Source organism: Athene cunicularia, unplaced genomic scaffold, assembly GCF_003259725.1.
Source record: "Athene cunicularia isolate RWA unplaced genomic scaffold, athCun1 SCF_2, whole genome shotgun sequence".
Lineage (NCBI taxonomy): Eukaryota > Metazoa > Chordata > Aves > Strigiformes > Strigidae > Athene > Athene cunicularia.
Window position 1 is genome coordinate 640,994 of NW_020799266.1, and position 20,337 is coordinate 661,330.

The window sequence follows — 20,337 nt, forward strand, 5'->3', positions numbered from 1 at the left end:
GGGGTGGCAGAGAGAGGGAGGGTGGGAGTCAGTCCATCCACAACGTTGAAGTGTCCACGAAAGCAGAAAGTACGTTCATGCAATTGTTTTGCAACTAAGTTCCCCAAACCTGAATCCTAAATGTTTTTACTGAACTTTTTTTTTTTTAAAAACAAAGGGCTGCAGGATCTCATCCTCTTAACAAACCTTTTATACCTCTACATTGAAACACATAAAAAACCCCCCAAGACAGTATCATTGATCACTATAAAAAAAAATAAACCAAACCAAAAAACAGAAGCAGCAACCTCCTAGACAAATTTTGTAGGGGATGGTGGCCTACTTCAAGAGCTGAGACCCACAATCGGGTTTTGTCTGGTTTTGGACCTGAATATTTGGCAGAATATTCCTGCTGATAGCTAGGCTAAAGCCAAGCAGAGGAGCACAGCGTGATGGAGAGTAGTTGCTCATGGAAATATGTAAGTTCTCATTAAAAGGCTGTGGCTGAGCAGGAGACAGAAGGCTGCCTGTTTAGCTTTGTCCAGGGCTGCTATGTTGTGGAGAAGACACAAGATTTCCTGGGAGCAACTGTGACTCACGGCAGAAAACCTTCCAGTGCAGTACAGAGCATCCAGGAGACAGGCCTGGAAGGGAAGGAATTCAGCTAGCAGAATTATTTTTGCTGATGATTTGTCTGTTGCAAAGATGGGGAGACTTCTAAGAGCAGGAAATCACACACATTGCCAAGCTGAGGTATTTGTGTGGTTTGTTGTGACTCAGGAAGCCAAGGAAAGGCTTAGACTGAGAGCAAACCTAGAGGAAAGAATTGCCAGAAGGCAACTGGCAGGAGGCAGCCTGTTTATAAGCTATTCTATTTCTAGTCTGTATCAGTAGGTAAGTATGTCAACTTTCTCCTTTTCTTTGTCATTGTTTCCTTGCTTTTGTTTTTTTTAAAGTTACCTCTTCCAGTCTCCACTAACTGGAAACTTAAGTTTTGAATTCAAGAACTCTGTAGCTACTTGGGATGTTCCCCTGGCTCTGGCCAGCTTGAGGATCACAAAATTGGATGGGACTTTGAGCAACCTATTCTAGTTGAAGATGTCCTGCTCAGTGCAGGGGGGTTGGGCCAGATGACCTTTAAAGGCCCCTTCTAACCCCAACCATTCTATAATTCTAAACATAACAGCATCATGGTCTCTTAAGGAGCAGAACAGACACAGCTATGTCTTGACCAGCCACTGCTCACCTCCAGCACTTCAGAGGAAGTTGAACCTCCAACAGTCCTGCACAGGCAACTCCTGCACCACAGGAGGAAAAATTCTCCCCCACTACTTCAGCTGAGCATCAGAAGCTGCAAAGCATTATCTGGATATAATTATGGCACCCACAGCGATCCAGACTCCCTCCAGAACACCACACTGGATACCCCAAGACTCAATGCCTCTGGCTGGATTTTTGAAGTGAGAGTTTTTCTTTTCATTACCCAAGCTTCTAAAAGGAATCGTTTAAAGGTGGAACTCATGCAATTTACTCTCCTCCCCATCTCCTTATTTGTTAGGCTATCCTGAACTCCTCATAAGGACAGAAACTTGACCATCAATATACAACCATTTCACATTTTCCTTCCTCCTATTTCCTTCTACCTTTTTAAAATACAGAATCTCTTAACAGCACTTTTTCTTAGACAAAGAACATAAGCAAACCTTCTCTTCAAACAAAAACATGAAGAGAGCAGTAAGACATCTAGCAGTTCTTCTCTAACCTTGTTCTTTATAAGAGCTGAATTACTTTTATTAAGGCTTTCTAGAGAGAGTCAGCCACTTTTGGAAATTTGGCGTGGAAAATTTTAAGCATCATGGCTGAAGTTAATTAAGATAATTAACTGATGATTTAATAACATGGTATAGCACATTACAAGAAAAGCTGAGACATCTGAAGTAACATCAGCTCTAATAGAACATTATTTTTAAGTAAAATAACAGTGGTTAAGCCAATGTCTGATGAGTGCTTTGAAAAGCAGACAGTGGAAAAAATACACACATGCTCATGCCAAGTATAGAACTTAATACCAAGAAATTAGAAATTTATTATTCAGTTTGATGTTTGTTCTCAAAGTAAAGCACACAAATTATGATTCAAAGGAAATGTGTTCCTTATTATTCTGAAAGTTTAAGGAACACAAGATGATATTAATAGCCTTCTTAATCACTGGACTATAACAGCTTTTTATATAATTTTGTATTTTTCAGTAAACAGTTTTTTTCTGAAAATATTTCTCCAATAATCAACATCTGAATTTCCACCTCTGGCCATTCTTCTGGCTATTTGTACATAAAGCTCTTCCCAGTTTCCTATGTTTCATGACTCAACCACATAAAGACAGGAGGAGAACTTTTCACTCTCTGGAATAGCAGTTAAGCAAAAAAACCCAAAACAAACAAAACCCACACAGAAACAGGTTAAAAAAAGATGGTCAGCAATTTAAGAGTACATTTTTATGGGGGCAGAATTCAGAATCTTCCACCAACAGACATTACCTTTACAATTTCCCTCATTGTTTCAGGTTGAGTCTCTCCTAAAAACTTGTATAATTCACGTCGTTCTATTTTATGCAAAATTTCTCGTGCCTCCTTCAGTTCTGGACAACTTGAATGCAGGATTTCCAGGTAGATATTATCTGCCAAAGTTGTATTGATTTTTGTTAAGTATGTCACAATCCAGTGTCGCAGCAAAATGCATGTACAGGGACAAAGGTTAAAGCAAAAGAAAAACTGCTGGTTCAGGAGTTTGGAGAATGACTGAACACAGAGTCTGACAACTGAGAAGTCACTTATAATATCACCTTGATTATAATCAGATTTGTAACAGCTGTTGTTGGAAAAACTAGCTCAATTCTCACCATTGCAACAGTTTTATTATTTCACTAGAAGTTGCTTCCTCTTCTTGGTCAATCTTGTTCAGCAGAATACCCTGGATCCCAGCACTAACCAGCTCAGGGACAAGGGTGCCTTATCTTGTAAAAAAGTAAAGTGCTTCCATTAAACCTTCAAAATGTCTCAGGCTTTGGATGCTAGCAACAAAGTCCTCCCTCCTGTCTCCACATGACAGCGAAGCACACAGTGTGCCTCCCACCACCAATACAAGCCGCAAGACAGAGGTTTCTTTTGAAGTGGCTTCAGAGCAAAAAGGTTAATTTTGGCTGCTCTAAAGAGACTGCTGCTGTCAGGATGCTGCTTGTCTGTCACGACCACACAGCAGCACTCTGTCTATTCACACTCCCTAGCCAGAAATACCCAGAAACCTTTGACATGTGCTGTGAGCACAGATCTGCAACGCCCCGCTTAGGACCACAACTGGCTTAAGAGGCTCCCAACACACTCCAACAGCAACCTAAGAGCCACGCACCAGAACAGCTTTAACCGAGGGTTGTTTTTTTATGGACAAGGTTGATCAAAGTCAGGAACTTCTCCATGAGGAGCAGACTAGGTCTCTTCAGACTGAGAGAAGAGATAATGCAGGGGAAATAAGCAGCCCATGGACACATCCATTGTGCAAAAGCAGTAGTAACAAAGAACATTTTGCTGTCTCATCCTTTACTAAAAGTAAGAACTGCTGTCAAATCAGGAGGCAAAAAAATTAAAAGCTAATGGTAGTTCTTCACCCATCACAGAAGAAAGCTAGGAAACTTTCTGCTGCAAAACCTCACAGAGGTTTATCGTTTGCAAAGATCCAAGAGGACAGTTCCACAGAAAAATCACTCATCAAGGACTACTGAAAACAAGCCTACTGTCCTCTCAGAAATGCCCAGGTTGCAACCACTGGAGGCACGGAAGGAAATGCCTTAAGGGGAGGAGAACATACTCGTCTTTCATGCTCCACTGTTAAATCTGATGTTGGCATATTCCTCACATCACTCTCCCTGCTGTTCAGCTCTCCCTGTTGAACAGGACAGCCACAGAAAGCAGCTCCTTGCTGTGGCAGACTCTAAGACAGGTCAGTTCTGGTCTCCTCGGCCTGAGCTGTGCTCCTCCCCAGGCAGCACAGGTCAGCAGGCAGTTACAAGACCCAAGTGGTAACTTTCTAGCACGGCTGAACTTACAGACCAGATAGCCTCCAGGGAACAGATCCTAGACCAGTAAGAACTTAATCTCAGTTCTCACCTTTCTGCTCAGCCTTTCAAGGCCTGCAACTCATGCTAATAGCTACTGTCCCTTCTCCTTCCCTGGGCAAGAGGCACACAGCATCAGAGGGGTTGCGCAGCTCCTCATCTCAGCACTGTGCAGCCCCTTCACCCCCTTGATGCAGCAGGTCTGCGACCAGTCTGCATGTGGCTGCGGCAGATGAAGGATTGCCAGCAAAAGGCCTTTAGCACAACACAGGTTAATGCACACAGGATCCTCTGCAACAGTGCCCTCAGCCTCTGTCATCTTGTCCATGGACCAAAGATAGAAGTTCTTAAGCCTCTGTCGGCCAGCCAAGGCTTGGTGATGGAAACTCACAAAGTTGCCTTTCCACTCAGGAAAGATGCCTTGGGAGTCCTTGTGAGCTGTAGCTCGGAGGTGCTGTGAGAGTTACCAGTACTTGGGAGCACTCTTCAGCAGGGTCTGCAGCATCCTCTGCCCTGCAGGCACCCATCCACAAACTCTTCAGTGTAGCAGGGTCTGCCCTGGCCACACCTGCCTCCATCCCCCACGCTGACGGAGCTGGTAAGAGCATGCCACAGCACAGAATGCTGGTGTGCACGGTGAACACCAGGAGGGGCAGACAAAGCCAAGATGCCACAGTGGTGGGAAGTCCTGGAACTAGGTAACAGAGGACACAATACAACTGAAGTCAATTTCCCTGACTTCAGTAATTTCTCTGTTTTCTCTTCACAGCACTGACCCAGACCTTGAAAAATGGGAAGACATCACAAGTCCCAGCTCCTGTTTGCTTTGCTCCATAATCATGCTGGAGTTCCCCCACATGTCTTCAAGTGGGTTGCTGCTCCATGTCCTTACCCTACCAGAACCATTCTCACAAGCTCTTATCCAAGCAACCAGAAACTTTCAGCAATATACTAAAATGTTCACATATTCTGTTTTCTTGTTATATTTGCAAGCAGGGCAGCGATGTCTCAAGCAAATGAAATCAGTCCCCACTGGAGCCCTCTGAAACTTGCCTTGGGGTTAGTTTCCCACTACAACACACACACAGTACTCCTCTACCTGATGTAGCGAGATGCTGTATCACCCAGAGCTAACTTGTCACAAGTGCAACAATCTCAGGGCACAGGCAGGACTTCCTGACAGCACTGCTTGCAATAATCTGAATTTGAATGTGTGCAGAACATAAGAAATTGGGTCTCTCAGCATAAAAATAATTTAAAGTAGAAGGCCTTGCTCTCCCAGCAAGATATGAGAGCACAGAGATTGAACAGTCCAATACCATCTGTGCACAAAAGCAGCAACTGAAAGTCTGAGTCATGGGCAAGGGCCCACTGTACCAACAGCTGTAAAAGCAGCATTTTAACAGGTACTCACGTTCTTTTTCTTTAAGAAAAATAAATAATCTGAGCACTCATACCAGTTAGCTTAGTGTAGGCTTCCATGTCTTCCATTGCTGTAGAAATCTGGTACAGTTTTCCTTCAGAGCCTTCAATTTTTAAAAAATTGTCTGCTTTTTGAAAGGCTTCTGTAATCCTAGTTAGAGACAAAATTAAGATTTAAGACTAGCATAATTTTGAAACACCTTATTGCTCAAGAGTCAAAAAAGAAATGCATTAGTATGTTATAAATAGAAGACAAAACTGCATTCCAAGCACACAGCAGGCCCTGATCACACTGCAATATATCCTATCTCCGTGCTGTCATTGCACACTGCAACAGTCTTGCCATTTACTGAAAAGGGGTTCAGATCAGACTTTAACCTTCTTTCAATGAATGAGAAAGTTCACTTTGTTCTGCTTCCGACTATGAGTTTCACATTGCTTAGATGACTGCAGAACCCTGCAAGACAGTGACATGGTCACTCAGCTGCAACAAAGCTGCCTCACAGATGGCAAAGTCCTTTCACAGACTTTTTGTTCCAGGAGTTAACTGAGAGAATACAAAGTGTAAAGGTAAAGCATCACAAACACGTGGTATTTTCAGGTGGGAAGAACTGATGTTCTAAAGATTGAGTTCTTCCAGAGTTCCCTGTACCTCACTGTCATTTCCAGCTCATACACTCATTTGGAGAGGCTGCTGTAATTATGGTAAGCCAAGAACTAAATTTTTTCGCTGTTTTACTCCTCACACATAGGTACTGTCAAACCTTAGCATTTTTAGTCTGAGTTTTAGAGGATCACTAAACCAAGAGCTGAAGTTTATGAAATGAAAGCAGTTACAAATCACTCTTGTACTCCGCAATCCTCTACATTCCTTTTTTCCAAATTTAGTGGATGGTTACTCAGCTAATGAAAAAATACTTGAGGATTTCTGCTTTTCAAGAAAGGCAAAAAGAGTAGTGCTATAGGAAAACTTCTATGGACATCAACAAAAGAGGTACAAATGCAAGTAGGCAGCTGAACTAGTCCTGAGCAATTCATGCTATGGCACTCCATAAACACAAAGTCAGGGCTCAGCTGAGTCACAGTAAGCCTACTCTTTATTTTACTCTGTTAGTAGCTTTGTTCTGTTAACCAACCAGTTTGAGTTAAGTGGTCTCTAACTTGTAGATAAAGATTTGACTTCAGCTGTCAGCAGTTAAAACAGCATAAGCACACCCTAGTCCTATGCTTCTTCAGGGCTTTAGTAATTCTCCTGTAATGGAATTTGACATGGAAGGATATTGTCATCTTTGTTGTGGTGGTTTTTTTGGGGTTTGTTTTGGTTTGGTTTTTTTTTTTGTTAATTACAACTTCTATAATACTTTAAGCACTGAGCCTTGCCACAAGAATTGGGTTATATAGCCCAGTGGCTTTTATTCTATGTCACACGTTATAGATTATCTGAATATTCCAAATAGATATACTGTTTCAAGAACTTAAAAATAAATAGAATGCAAGAAAAGGAAAGTATAATACTTGCATTATTTCAATGATGTTGCCAATCTTATGCTGGTATGCTCGCCGGTGCAGGCAATTCCGTGTGTGGAACATATCATACAAATTTCCAACTTCCTGAATCAAAAAAACCCAATCATCTTTTACTTTGACATTTTCTTAATTGGAAAGCTAAAACAATCAAGGAATCAAATGAGTTGTCTCCTTCCATTTGCAGCACAGAGCAGAATGGTTATTTTTCACAATTTACAGATTTTGAAACACTCAGGCTGCCGTGAGAGAGCAGAGACTTGACACTGACCCCAGGAAGCCTGGGCAGAGGACTTCTTGCCCCTTTAGCAGCCACTCACCAAAGCCACAGTCACCTCTTGCTCAGAAGACCTGGGGCAGGATCATGCACAGTTGATGGTTCTGTAGAGTCTTCCCTGGAAGGACCCGCCATCAGGCTTGCTCTGTCCCTCCCTTAACTCAGTTGCTTCTGAGAACAGCGTTCAGAGCAGCAACTACTTCCTCTCTTAGGCTAAAAAAGCGTCCAGCAGGCAACCCCAGCACCCTGCCATAAGCCAGCACGCAGCCGCAGCGTGCTGCCCAAGGCAGACTTTGCTATGCCCCGGGTGTTCTCCGTGCTCACCTCGCACACATTTTGCTGCTGAGTGTTCCCTCAGTTCACACACACTGCTTACCTTGTCACGGGTACAGATATGCTTCTGGTTTTTCACTTCACAGACCCGAGTGAATTTAAGTAATCGCTTATAATCAAAATTATTCTGGATTCCTAGGTGATGACAATCCCTGAAAATATTCCACAGAGAGTGTTTAACAATGAGATCATACTTGTACATACAGTAGCACTGTTTCAGTAGGAATTCATAATGAAACCAAAAGCTATAAGGTTTTTACCTTGCAAAATAGTCCCACTTGTCAACGTCAATGCCATTTTTTTTGTTAGCTACTATCTCATACAGGAAACTTTTCTCCTTTTGTCGACCACGATAGGGCCACTACCAGGCGAGCCAAGAAAAAAAAAAATCAGAAACAATAAGAAATTAAATTGTGCAAACAATGTCAAATCATTTTTTTAAAGGCATCCAACACTGCAGCAGTGAAGAACACAAAGACAATAAAAGCTTTCAGAAGCTGTTGGGCATTAGAAATCCAGAACTAGGGTTTAAGCAGCTGACTTCCCAGAATATCAGGAAGAATAACAACCATGTACACAAGTATCTCATTTCCCATTCTACTAAAGCAAAGCCTGCAGCTTTGAAATGCCAAAAAAAACCCCACCCAGCAACAAGGAGCGGAAAAGGTTGGAATCATTTTATCCTCTCAGGGAATTAAACCCACAAACACGTCACTGTCTTGCAGTCTTCTGCAATCAACTATAGGACTTTACAGAACAGAGTTTTAAGAATTATTTAGGTGTTTTAAACAAAAATGGTTTAAACAGACAGCTACTTAAACTCCTAACCTACAAGGGATAATTCAGCCATGAGGCGAAGAGGAAATCAGCAACAAAACAATAGGATAAAAGTTGAATATAAGTAGGTTTTTTTTTAAATTTAATGATACTTCAGCTAAACAAAAAATGCCATAAAATGGTCTTGAAATTCTGAAGGCAGAAAACACTATATGCAACCAGATAAATGGCTTTCATGTTATATGCTAAAATTGATATGAGTAAGAATGCAAATGTGTGTAAGAAGCAGGAATTGAGCACATCATAGATAAAAATACCCTGTGCTGATCCCAAAGAGCTCTGCTACTGCAACAGTGTTCAGGACACCATTTGTTTGACACACAAATAACCCATTGTTCACGTCAGTACCAGAAGGTCTGGGAAGTGATAGCATCACAGCACAGGTGCCTCATCAGCAGAGAAGCCTGTACTCGGGGAAGACCACCACAGTACAAATGACAGCCAGTAGAAGATCCTGCAGCCTGACACCAAGAAGGTGGCCATGTATCATGTATGACACCCCTTTTCCTGTTCTCCTGCTGGAAAACGGGCATAGAATGCAAACAAGGGGAAACAGACTTTGGGTAAGAACCTGGCACAAGATGCATGGAAGTGGCAAGCAGCAAGATTTGTGTGCAAATGAGTGCAAGGGGGTAAAAATCAACTTGCAGACTGTGTAAATAAATATGCCCTTCCTGTAAGATCTCAGACTGAATTTTTATTATGTGAAGTTCCCTATGTTTGTCATGAGAGTGCTGGAGTACACATGGTTGAACTACACACTATACAGCAGAAAATAATGGGTAAGTGCTAATGTTTGTGGGCAATTTGTGTGGGGCAACGTGTAAAGTGAGAAGAGAGGACTTAATTCTTTCACAGAGTTGCAAGGATTAATAATAATCACATTCTCTTCTTCCTTGTCTCTTGAGGCAGCACATTTCTTCAAGTCTTATCACTGCCTCTGTGTTTGTTACTGCAATAAATCCAAGCATTTTGCTGCTGTCAAAGCTGATGCTGCCCTGACACTTGGGCCATGCTTTGCATTGCTCATTGACTCACCTCTTCCCGTTCTCAGGTTTTTTTATCCATTATCAGCTTGTTAACCTAAACTATCTCCAAGTTTTCTTCATATGGACACCTGAAAACACAACCTCCCATCACCACCACTTTCAGGCATCCAGTAAACAGGCTGTTAGCCTAACCTGGTCATTTAAGGTTTTCATTAAAAATTCAGGTCTACCAATCTAGTTACAGTGAATTCAGTTCATTAAACACATTCTTAAGCTTTTCTCTCATCTGAAGACTCTGAGGTAAGAACTTATCAGGAAGATGTAAGCACATAACATAGTGAAGCTACCACGTCCTACCAACACTGTAAGAAATAAACACTACACTTATCCAGCATCTCTTGTGCCATGATCCTCAGAAATTAATGGGGCTAAAAATAAATAATAAATCATAGCAGAAGCAAAGATGATCTAGTCTTTCAGTAAAATTAATAACCACCGGAGCAGTACACTGACTCACCGACTTCTCACAAGCGGTTTCATCTATAGGCCCTCCTATTTGTTCCTTGATGAAGTTCATATCTTCTTCCAGGACAAGACCATATGATTTCATGACTTCTTCTAGCTTATTGGAAGTGATCAGGTGCTCAAACATTTCAACAGAAGCAGTTTCATGCTGTGAAAAAAACTCCTAAATGTTACATTATGAAGTTTAAGCATCTTTCCTGCAGTGTCACAGCTTTCTCCTAAGGCAGCAGCACCGCCTGGCAGGGCACCCAGGCACAGTGGTGTGAAAGCTCAGCACTTGGGGGATTTTCTGTTCATTTTCCATCTAACAAAATAATGTCTACAGAGCCCAGAAACACACTCTTCACCACAGAGATGTTAATTTTGTATTTTAACAAACTGCAGTAAGACAGTTAACAATACTAAAAGACATAGCAACAAATACTGCTGTGCAGAAGATTAACAAGTTTACTCAGCTGATTTTGCTCAGCAATTATAAGCAGAGAGAGGCCTGAAAGGACTGCATTACATTTCATACACAGTAAACAACCCTTGAAACTCTGTTCAAAGTTTCTGAAAGTTTGAACTCTAAACACTGGATTAAATAACCTGGCCTTAAACTAAAATCTTAAACTGGAAATGGAGTTCCCTATCAGTATTTTGCATCTGTAAAAGATATTCTGAAGAAAGCTCGCAATACACGGTTTAAGGCACATTTTTGGCTTAAAATGATCAGTGCAGCCCTAACAAATTCTGCTTCTTCAGAGTCACACACAGGCACTGACAAGACCAAGACATTTCATTTCTCCTCTGTGACACCCACTGTGACATCTGCATGAGGAGGACATGCGTACACAAAGAGAACTCATGAAAGTACAGGAGTTCAAGAACATTTGAACTTTCAGGGAAAAGATGCTGGTGACAAATACCTGCCCTCACTCACTCCTACCCACATCTCTTTCTGTTTTGCCAGTAAGATTGCTTCTGCTCACGGCTATGCTGAGGGGGCTGACGTTCCTCAGACAGTTAAAGAGAACAAGGAAATCATCACAAAATTAGAAGACAACATTCTGTTTTTTAATTATGCCATCAAAACAATGCAATAAGACTAGATGATCACTATTATTCTCACAAACACTGGCAGTCTAAAGATAAATTATTCTCCCTTTAAAAATTGCAGTTTTCTATTTTAGTATAAAGCCTACCTTCCACTTCAAATCTGGACGAGTAAGTGGAATAAATCTTCCATCAAACATATGTGAAAATGGCCCATGACCTTAAAAATAAAGATTACACAGATTTAATCTGAGACATGGTTGTCAGTAAAAACATTTTGAGCAAGCGAAGGATGTGGATTCTCTTGTATTTGACTTGATCATGACATCATCTACAAGGAAGATTCAGCTAGAGTGAGTACACTTTCCTAAGACACCTTAAGTACTACTGCATTTAACACAGCCAGTTCCATTACCTACACTGCAAGCAAGTACTGCAATAACACTAAGAACATTAACTACTTGGTGCTAGCTTTGATTAAAATAAGCAATTATAAAATAATCATAATGATTTTTGAAAAAGCCACTATTTTTCACTCTGAAATGTTTTGAGACCTGAGGACATCACAGAAGGAAATGGACACTTCAGCCACTGAGGACAGAACTCTAAACACCATATGGGAACAAGACAAAAACTAGCTAAGAGTAGAGAGTGGGTATAGATTCATCAAGTGCAGTTGCCTCTGCAGAGATACTCTGGACCAAACAGAAACAGATGAATCCTATCTCAGAACATGGCCGTGAACTGACAGCCCAAAACAGCTCTCACATTGTTATCTTGCAGCCAGCTCTTCACCCAGGTTGGCTTTCAGAGACAACAAGACATCTCAAGTGTTGCTTACCCAAATCATGACAAAGGCCAGCAATTTCTACACAGAGGATGTCGCGCTGGGTTATATCCAGTTCTGGCTGTCTCTCCTTCAGTGCACGAACCAGACATCCTGCTAGGTAGCCCACCCTGTTGTGGGGCGAGGGGAATAAAGTGATTATAGTGCTGTTAGACTGAACAGAAAAAGAGCAGTTCACCTATTCTATTTTGCTCTATTAAGTCACGGCCCTTGTCTGAGAGGCAGCACACAACAAATACTCAAGCCCTAACCTTCAAGAGAATCACAGAAACAAACTATTTCCTGTAGCAGAATTTTGGTCATCAGCAACCCATTAGAAAGTAAAAAAGCATGAGCTGCCATGCCCAAAACACAGAGCCAGCAGCACCCTGCAGCACTTCACAACACACAAGCACAGTGTGGCAGCGAGCAGCAGCGCAGCATCGGTGGTGTGCATCCTGCAGCACCACCGCTTACATACACAGCAGCACCCTTTGGACGTCCAGTCCATGCAGCTGCAACGGCACACAACAGTCACTACAGCATTTTGTTCTTCTTTCAAACAAATTTTAACAATAGCTTATGACATTTATCTACACAATTACTGTCCCATTCATTTCAGATTTGACATTTAATGTCACTGAATGGGACTCTCTTCACAACACAAAACCAGAAGAAACAAACATACAGCACGTACTCCTATAAACTGTTCACAAGCTCTACCCCAACTTCCTTCTCTACTTGCCTCAATAGTCCCCCTTGCAGAATGTCTTACAGCAAGACGAGATTTTATATTATGAGGTAGTATCTTTTATTTGACCAAATTTTACTGGTTTGTGGTTTTTTACTAGACCAATAAGCATACAAAGTTCACTATTATTTTAACATTAGAAATCTTCAAAATGATATACAAGTTGAGAACAACTGTCCTAAATTTAACAACATAGATTAATTGACCTGTTTAAAAGAAAAGGTTGTTGATACCATTGGAGTTTTCAGGCTCCCACTGTGAGAGCTTTGTTTATATCCCTCACATTTTTGCCTTTTCAGGTGTACCAAATGCAATTAGTTCCAGCTTGCCTCACTGATCTGACCCTTTTGCAACTGCCCTTTTCGTCCTCTTAGTGTCAAGGGGCAGGGGCAGAAGGCAGACTTACTCTACAACATTCCAGCATTAAGGAAAGCAGCTTTAGGCTGGCCAGATCACCTGAATAAAAATCACTGACTGGTTTAATTTCTCTGCACCTTTAATGCATTTAAAACAAGCTTAAATGTGTCATTATTCAGCTTCTCTGCAGTGTGAATGACCTAGCAACACTGGGAAGGCTCATGTTCATCATTTGTTTTTGTTTAACTTTTATTACAGCTAACACCCTGTCAATCTGCCATCCATTGCATAAAGCACACATGCAGACACTACAAATGCAAACATTCCAGGTAAAATGGGGTTTAGCTGTACTAGACAATATAAGGGGATTACAACTGTCCAGCAAGTTGTTAACAGCAGCCCAGGTTTATGCTTTAAAACTCAAATTTTGGCCAGGGAGAACACAAAGCAGTCTCAGGTAGGAAATCTAACACTGATCCATCTTCTAGGTTTCTTTATCTGTCATTATGGAATGAAGTTCAAGGGAACAGCCCATAATCACACAGGATATCCCAGAACATTTATGAGACCAAAAATGCCACCACAGCAGTTTCCATCAATGCTCAAAGACAAAGATGGCCCTTTGCTGGCACTCCACATTAGTGGAATCAAACTCATCAGTGGAACCAAATGCTAGAGGTGTGCACACAAGACAACACCTTACCCTATAGAGTGTTCAAAGCGGTTGTGAGAGGCTCCTGGAAATACAAAGTAAGTGCCACCCAGCTGCTTAATGTATCTGAGGCGCTGAAACTGAGGTGTGTCGATGATGCGAACAAGAAGTGGATGTATTTCAATGTGCCCGTGAATTGGATCATTAAAAACCTACAAAAGCCAAACAACAGTGTAATTAACATTTAAAATTTGACTTTGAACAGAACAGGCACCAAGGGAAAGGATATCTAGAATGGTTAGGTATTTGGTGGGAGAGGGTGTTGTTTTCCCCTGTAAAACAGCCATATCCTGCCTACCCTATACCAAGATTTATCCTGGAGAACTACTTGTGTGACATCAACAAAGACAAAGCTACATATTTCAGAGGGCAAGGGAATTAAAGTCAAAATCTCTAAAAATGTTATCAGCACCTGTGTAATTCCGAAACTTAACACCTGAGAAAACCACTGTCTTTATTAATCTGCTGTTCCAGTTAAAGCAGGACACTGCAATACATGTCTGAGATAGTTAGTAAGTATTTAATTTGACACTGTTTTTCAAAATCCATTTTGAAATTTTGCAGAGTGGAAATTATGACTCTTACCTTTTTCATAAAACAAAATACAAAACCCAAGGTAACTGAAATATGAAAGAAGTACTCCCTGATCATTCCTAAGCACACACGTTTTAAGAGAGTAACTACTCTCTTAACTACATCTGAGTTAACTACAGTGACTTACTATAGAAGATAAACACACACATTTAATCCTTGCCTCACAACAGCAGATAAAACTATTTCATCACACATATATCTTGGTAAAATACTGAGGCAAATCAAGTTTTCCTGTGTTCTCTCTACTCTCGGCCACTGAGCTGACAGGGCTCTAGCAGATGTGCAGACTACTAAGGAACGTATGCAGCCCTGGCCAGAGTTAAACCAACATAAACCACTGTGAGTGACTGCTGGACACGGTAAACAGTGGAAGTGAGGAGGAGTCTGTTAATCCAAGCCTGGGGCTAAACTAATAAAACAAAAACCAAAGAGAGGCTCCACACAAAGATGTGAAAGGGAGATTTCTCAACGTGTTTCAAACAGCTCATCTGCTCATTCAATCTCTCACAACTGTCAGGTACCCACATAAAGCTCTTAGCTGATAATTTTAACAATTTTTCTGGTTAACGTGGTTTTCCAAAGACCACCCACGATCAAGAAGAGCTTGGAGTTTGCTGCTCTGCAAAGGAAAAGCACCACCACAGTACCAGCTGGCACCACCAAGGCAAAAGGAGGCAGAGCCGAGGCCCTGGAAGCAGAGTCCTCCTGACACGGCGCTGGGGCTACCTTCATGACGTCCACGTGCTGCTGTCTCAGGTCGTTCAGGCAGGCCAGCACTCTCAGTCGCTCAGCTGGGAGGCTAGAAAGGAAAAAAAGACAACATTGAGAGCAAAGTCTGCAAAGAATTTCCCTTTACAGTTTGCAGTACATATGGAATTACTTGTGCAAGTTAGTATTACTGTGATAGCCATTGACTTTTCTATGGAAATAGATATTTCTGCAGCTTTTTCAGAAAAATACTGAAAGCACTTATCCTTCTAAAGTCAAGTATAGTAGGAAGAGAACAAATAGCTACATAAGTTATCTGTAAAGCAGTGTAAGTGCTTCTCCCACCTACACAGAACCGAAAATAGAAGCATCAGGAAATACACAATTTTTCAGCCATTTCTTTTTGGGAAAGTCACATTTGGGGATAACTCCTTTAATTTTATGGGAAAGACAACATGCAGTGCCTGAATAACTGGCATTTTTTAAGGCTGAAAAATTCCTCAAACTAAAATTTCAAAGTCCAAATAAATTGTTTCCATAAAAATTTCTTGCAGTTAGTCAAATCTGTATATTAAGAGTTTAATTTTGCCAAGTTAACTTGAATTTTACAGAAATCAGTTTCAACTCCAACAGTAGAACCACCCGAGTTTAAAAGATGCTCTAATTTTATTGAGAACTTTTTCTTCTATTTCATTAAGATATTTTGCTGTCATTTTTGATAAGTTATTAAAGGTCCCCTTCACAATCAACACATGCTTTCAATGCAGCTACTCTGTTGCAGCCACAGCAGTCTAAGAGCACAGGCGGGACAAAGTCTGGAGGGAGAGATAATACTCTATTACACCCACTTTTAGAAACTCTGTCTGCAAGTCTTGTCCTTGAGCAAAACAGTTTGCTGAAACAGCAAACACTTTATCACAAGAAAGTCTGATTTGCTCCCTTTTGCATTCTTCAGCAGTTAACCATCCTGAGATCAGTTTTACATCAGACTTTCAATTTAAACTTTAACAGAAAGCAATACTATAACATGTCAACTATTAGCACAAAGTATTGCTTGATGCACTACATATTTTCATCCAAATCATTTAATAATTCACAATCCATAAATTATTAAATGTATATAATGTCTGAGATGCTGGTGAGCAGTTTTTGTCTTAACCACTTGTACCCCTTTCCCTCACAGGGAGCTGTAGCCTCCCCTGCTCTCCGACTGTCACAAGTCTTTAGATATCCCCACTTGCAAGCAAGATGAAAAGCACCGGTGGGTGATTTGGACCAGCGTGTTACTTCACATCCCAAGCAGCTCAGCCCGTAGGAACCATCACAAACCCCCCGACGCTTACAAGGGTGCTCCTGGAAGAGCCCACTACAGAAAGCAACTAACACGGAGGACAAGAGGACCACCTGCACCTGCCCCGCCCTTCCTCTCTCTTGTGTGGTGGAAGAGCCAAGGAACATTTCTGCAGCCAGCAAAACAGGAGCTGGTACACACCTATCCTTACACTCCCAGGAAAAGCCACTGCAACTGCTCTTTGAGGTCTGTCCTGAAGATGAGACCAAGAATATTCAGCTACTACTTACAAGAAACATGTAACCTTTCCAACCAGGGCTATGGCTACCACCTCAGCTGGCACCTCCATCACCATCCTCAGAAACAGTGCAGGGACAAGTTCTCTCTTAAAGACACTTAACAAACAGAACCACACACTTAAACAACCAAAGATGCACTAGAGCATCTTTGCTCCAGCAGACTTGAAAACTCCCAAACTTGATGTACAGAGATGACCCCCACATTCTTAATTACAACTGAGGTCTTCAGCGGCTATCACTTCAAAGCATGCTAATAATGGAGATCAAACATCACAAGAGTGTTTCTCAATGAGCCGTAATGCTGCAGGATGCACAGCAGCACCACCATATAGTCATGTGGCACATCTCAGGTAACAATTGCCCAAAAAGATACACTGGGTCACACAAAGTACGAGGCAGGACTTCATGACATTTTTGAGAGGGTGAGTGTTGTGATCTATCCCAGCCAACAGCAGCCACTCACTCACTCCTCCCCAACGCAGTGGGATGGGGAGAATCAGAATAAAAAAAGTACAACTCATAGGTTCAGATAAGAACAGTTTAATAATTGAAATAATAAAAACAATAATGAAAAGGAAGGTAACTAAAAAGAGAGAGAGAAATAAATCCCAGACAGACAAGTGATGCACAATGCAATTGCTCACCACACACTGACTGATGCCCAGACCAATGTCCCCAAGCAGTGATCAGCCTCCCCTGGCTAGCTCCCCCCACTTCTACACTGGCCATGACATTCTGCGGTATGAAATAGCCCTTCGGCTAGTTCGGGTCAGCTCTCCTGGCCATGTTCCCTCCCAGCTTCTTGTGGACCTCCTTGCTGGCAGAGCACGGGGAACTGAAAAATCCTTGACTTAGGATAAGCACTACCTAGCAACAGCTAAAACATTTGTGTTATCAACATATTCTCATACTAAATCCAAAAAACAACACTGTACTAGCTACAAGGAAGAAAATTAACTCTATCCCAGCCAAAACTAGGACACTGAGGCAGTGCAAAGCAGCACCCAGCATCAAGCAAGCACTGTACAGTACAGGGCACAGCCTGCTGGTCTGAAGCACATGATTATACTTTTAAATGCCACAAAAATTCAGGAGCAAGGAGAAAATTAACTGGAAAATAGCCAGGTGCGTAAGGAGGAAGGCATGTGGGCACCTACCATCTCACAAAATTAGCAATGACTGCAACTACAGGAACAGCAGGAAAAGGACAGCTCTGTACCACTGACAGTACAGCTTTACAAGTACCTCTGCAAACACTGCCCACAAAGAGCGTAGCCTGATGTGCTGCTTTGCTTCAGACACTCACCTCCAGCAGGGCTGAATTAAACACAGCTCTGCACTGTACGATCCCTCTGCTGGAGTCCTGCCTGGGACGGATCGGTGCGACACATGGGTGAGAGAGCAGCAAAAGGAATAGTCCCCGCCTGACATACTACGTCAGTGACCTGCACGGCTTGACGTCTTGCCCTGCCTCCAGGAACACAACCCTCACTTGGGGTTTGGCCTTCCAATAGGAAAGCACGCTGTCAATGCAGTCCTGGTGTGATTGATCACCTCAGGGACATGCCACAGAGCTCCCTGGCCTTCTTCAGAACAAAAACAGCAGCATGGGATTTTTCACCTGGTGTCCACACAAGAAGACTGGTCCAGCCAAGAGATTACACACCAATCAGGTGTTAGTACTGCCGTTTTCCGGGGCTCTGCAGGCATAGTTCCTCCAACAGCCCAAGCAGCAATACTTCCGGCTGTCTTTGAAAGGGTGAGAGCTGACACTTCCCCATCCACTCCCCTCCGCTCCTCCCTGCTTTGCCCACACCCTCCCTCATGCCACTGGTGACAAGGATGAGGAAACCCCTTTCCTGCACCCATTCACACCTAACTATTCCACAGAGATCAGCCTGGCTAAATCCTCACCATCGGTATTTAGCTGCATGCCACACAAAACATCCACTTCCAGGAATATGAGAACAGAAGGGAAACCCACAGCACTGCCTCCAGGCCCCTGTCACCACGAGCTCTCCCCGCTGAACATCCAGAAATGGCAGGAAACTAAATATATGCATTCATTACTGGCTGTCACAGAGAAATGATGGAAGTTACCATCGGACACAGCATGCTGTGGGAAGACGCACTGTGGTGGTTTGACCTTGGCTAAATGCCAGGTACCCACTAAGTCACTCTTATCACTTCCCCCTCCCCTTCCCCTTGTTGTCTCAACAGGGCAAAGAAGGGAAAGAAAATAAGATAGACCAACTCTTGTGGGTAAAGCAAAAGCAGTTTTAATATAAGCAAAGCAAAGCAAAGGTCCGTGTGCAGAAGAAAAAAAGAAAACAGATTTATTCTCTACTTCCCATGGAGAGATGCTGTCGGGCCTTCTCAGGAGCAGGGCTCCCATACGCGGAGTGGTTGCCTCGGGGGACCAAGGGTGACCCCAGCCCCTTCCTCCTTTCTCCCAGCTTTATACTGAGCAGACGTCACAGGGTCTGGAATGTCCCTCGGGTCAGCTGGGGTCAGCTGTCCTGGCTGTGTCCCCTCCCGAGGTCTTGCCCACCCCATCCCACTTGCGGGGGGGAATGTCAGAAAGAGCCTTGGTGCTGTGTAAGCACCACTCAGCAGTAGCCACCACACCAGGGTGCTGCCAACACCCTGCAGCTCCCAGCATAAACCACAGCACCATGGGGGCTGCTATAGGGGAAAACCAATTCCAGATCAGCCACACCCAGTACATGCACGCAAAGAGATCATTCTTTAGTGCAAAGTTGAGATGTTCTAAAAAAGCAGAAGGCTCTAGCTATTTCTCAATCAAATCACAACATTTTCAGCTTAACAGAAACAAGATGTCTGATCTCGCCTAAGGAAACACCTTATAAAAGAAAACCCAGTAGCATGTCATTCCATACCCCCAGCACCATCCATCCACTCTCACAGCCCTTTGACTCCACTGCCTGTACCACACACTTAGAGGGATTCCTGGCTTCCCCATCCTGCTTGCTGACACCCAGCACTAACAGAGCCTGACCTACAAGTTTCTGACGACCCAGAGAGCAGCCTGCAGATGTCCAGTGCATCTGAGTGTCCATATGGTCACTTGATGCTCAGCCAGCCAGTGAAGTACTAAAAGCAACCAGCCTCCTAGTAGTCCCCAAACAGAAACAATATCTCTGCTTGTTATTTCAATTAGACAATTACCTTATGCTTCAGAAACAAATAAAGCCTTTAGCCGTCTTCCTCATGACACCACACCACTTCTACCTGCACACACTTCAAACAGCTGCACTTAACCCCTTCTTCCAAAAAAATCAAAAATACCTCATTGACTCCTGTCAACACCTTGCCTCCTCCAAAGCGCAACCCTTCTGCCTTGTCACCCTAAATCACAGCAGCTTTTCTTTCCCTACCAATGGCCACACCCAGATGCCTGCTCTTTCAACTCACCCCTCCCAAGTTGTGTGAGCAGCCGGAATATCTCAGTATGATAGATGGGGCCTTTCATCCACAGCATGGTGTACCCTCTGACAAGTTTTCAGCCAAGGAGCCAACCTGCACACCAAAGCGCTCAAACCCACCAGCAGACAAGCACAGCTCTGCACTTGTGTACAACTGCCATATAACCACACTCCAAACCGCCTGAGGTTGACTAACCACAACATTAGCAAATAGCTTGAGTGGAACAGTTGGGGTTTTGAGAGAAAATATGGAGGAAACAGCATAAAAGGGTTAGCAAAGGAGCAAAGACAAAACATTTAAAGACTAAAAAGCACCAGGAAGTA

At 42.7% G+C, this 20,337-nt stretch overlaps 1 protein-coding gene across 1 annotated transcript in view; it reads right to left on the reverse strand.

Moving 5' to 3' along the window:
• SAMHD1 (SAM and HD domain containing deoxynucleoside triphosphate triphosphohydrolase 1) overlaps positions 1 to 19,896 on the reverse strand; it is a 26,217-nt gene extending 6,321 nt beyond the window's left edge. The window contains exons 1-11 of the mRNA XM_026867220.1: positions 19,877 to 19,896; positions 14,996 to 15,068; positions 13,667 to 13,827; positions 11,871 to 11,986; positions 11,179 to 11,249; positions 9,987 to 10,142; positions 7,904 to 8,004; positions 7,687 to 7,795; positions 7,029 to 7,120; positions 5,545 to 5,660; positions 2,517 to 2,656 (exon numbers count right to left, since the gene is read on the reverse strand). Coding sequence (XP_026723021.1) covers positions 2,517 to 2,656; positions 5,545 to 5,660; positions 7,029 to 7,120; positions 7,687 to 7,795; positions 7,904 to 8,004; positions 9,987 to 10,142; positions 11,179 to 11,249; positions 11,871 to 11,986; positions 13,667 to 13,827; positions 14,996 to 15,068; positions 19,877 to 19,881 — 1,140 coding nt within the window. The 5' untranslated portion in view covers positions 19,882 to 19,896. The remainder of the gene's footprint in view (positions 1 to 2,516; positions 2,657 to 5,544; positions 5,661 to 7,028; positions 7,121 to 7,686; positions 7,796 to 7,903; positions 8,005 to 9,986; positions 10,143 to 11,178; positions 11,250 to 11,870; positions 11,987 to 13,666; positions 13,828 to 14,995; positions 15,069 to 19,876) is intronic.
• Between the last annotated feature and the right edge of the window lie 441 nt (positions 19,897 to 20,337).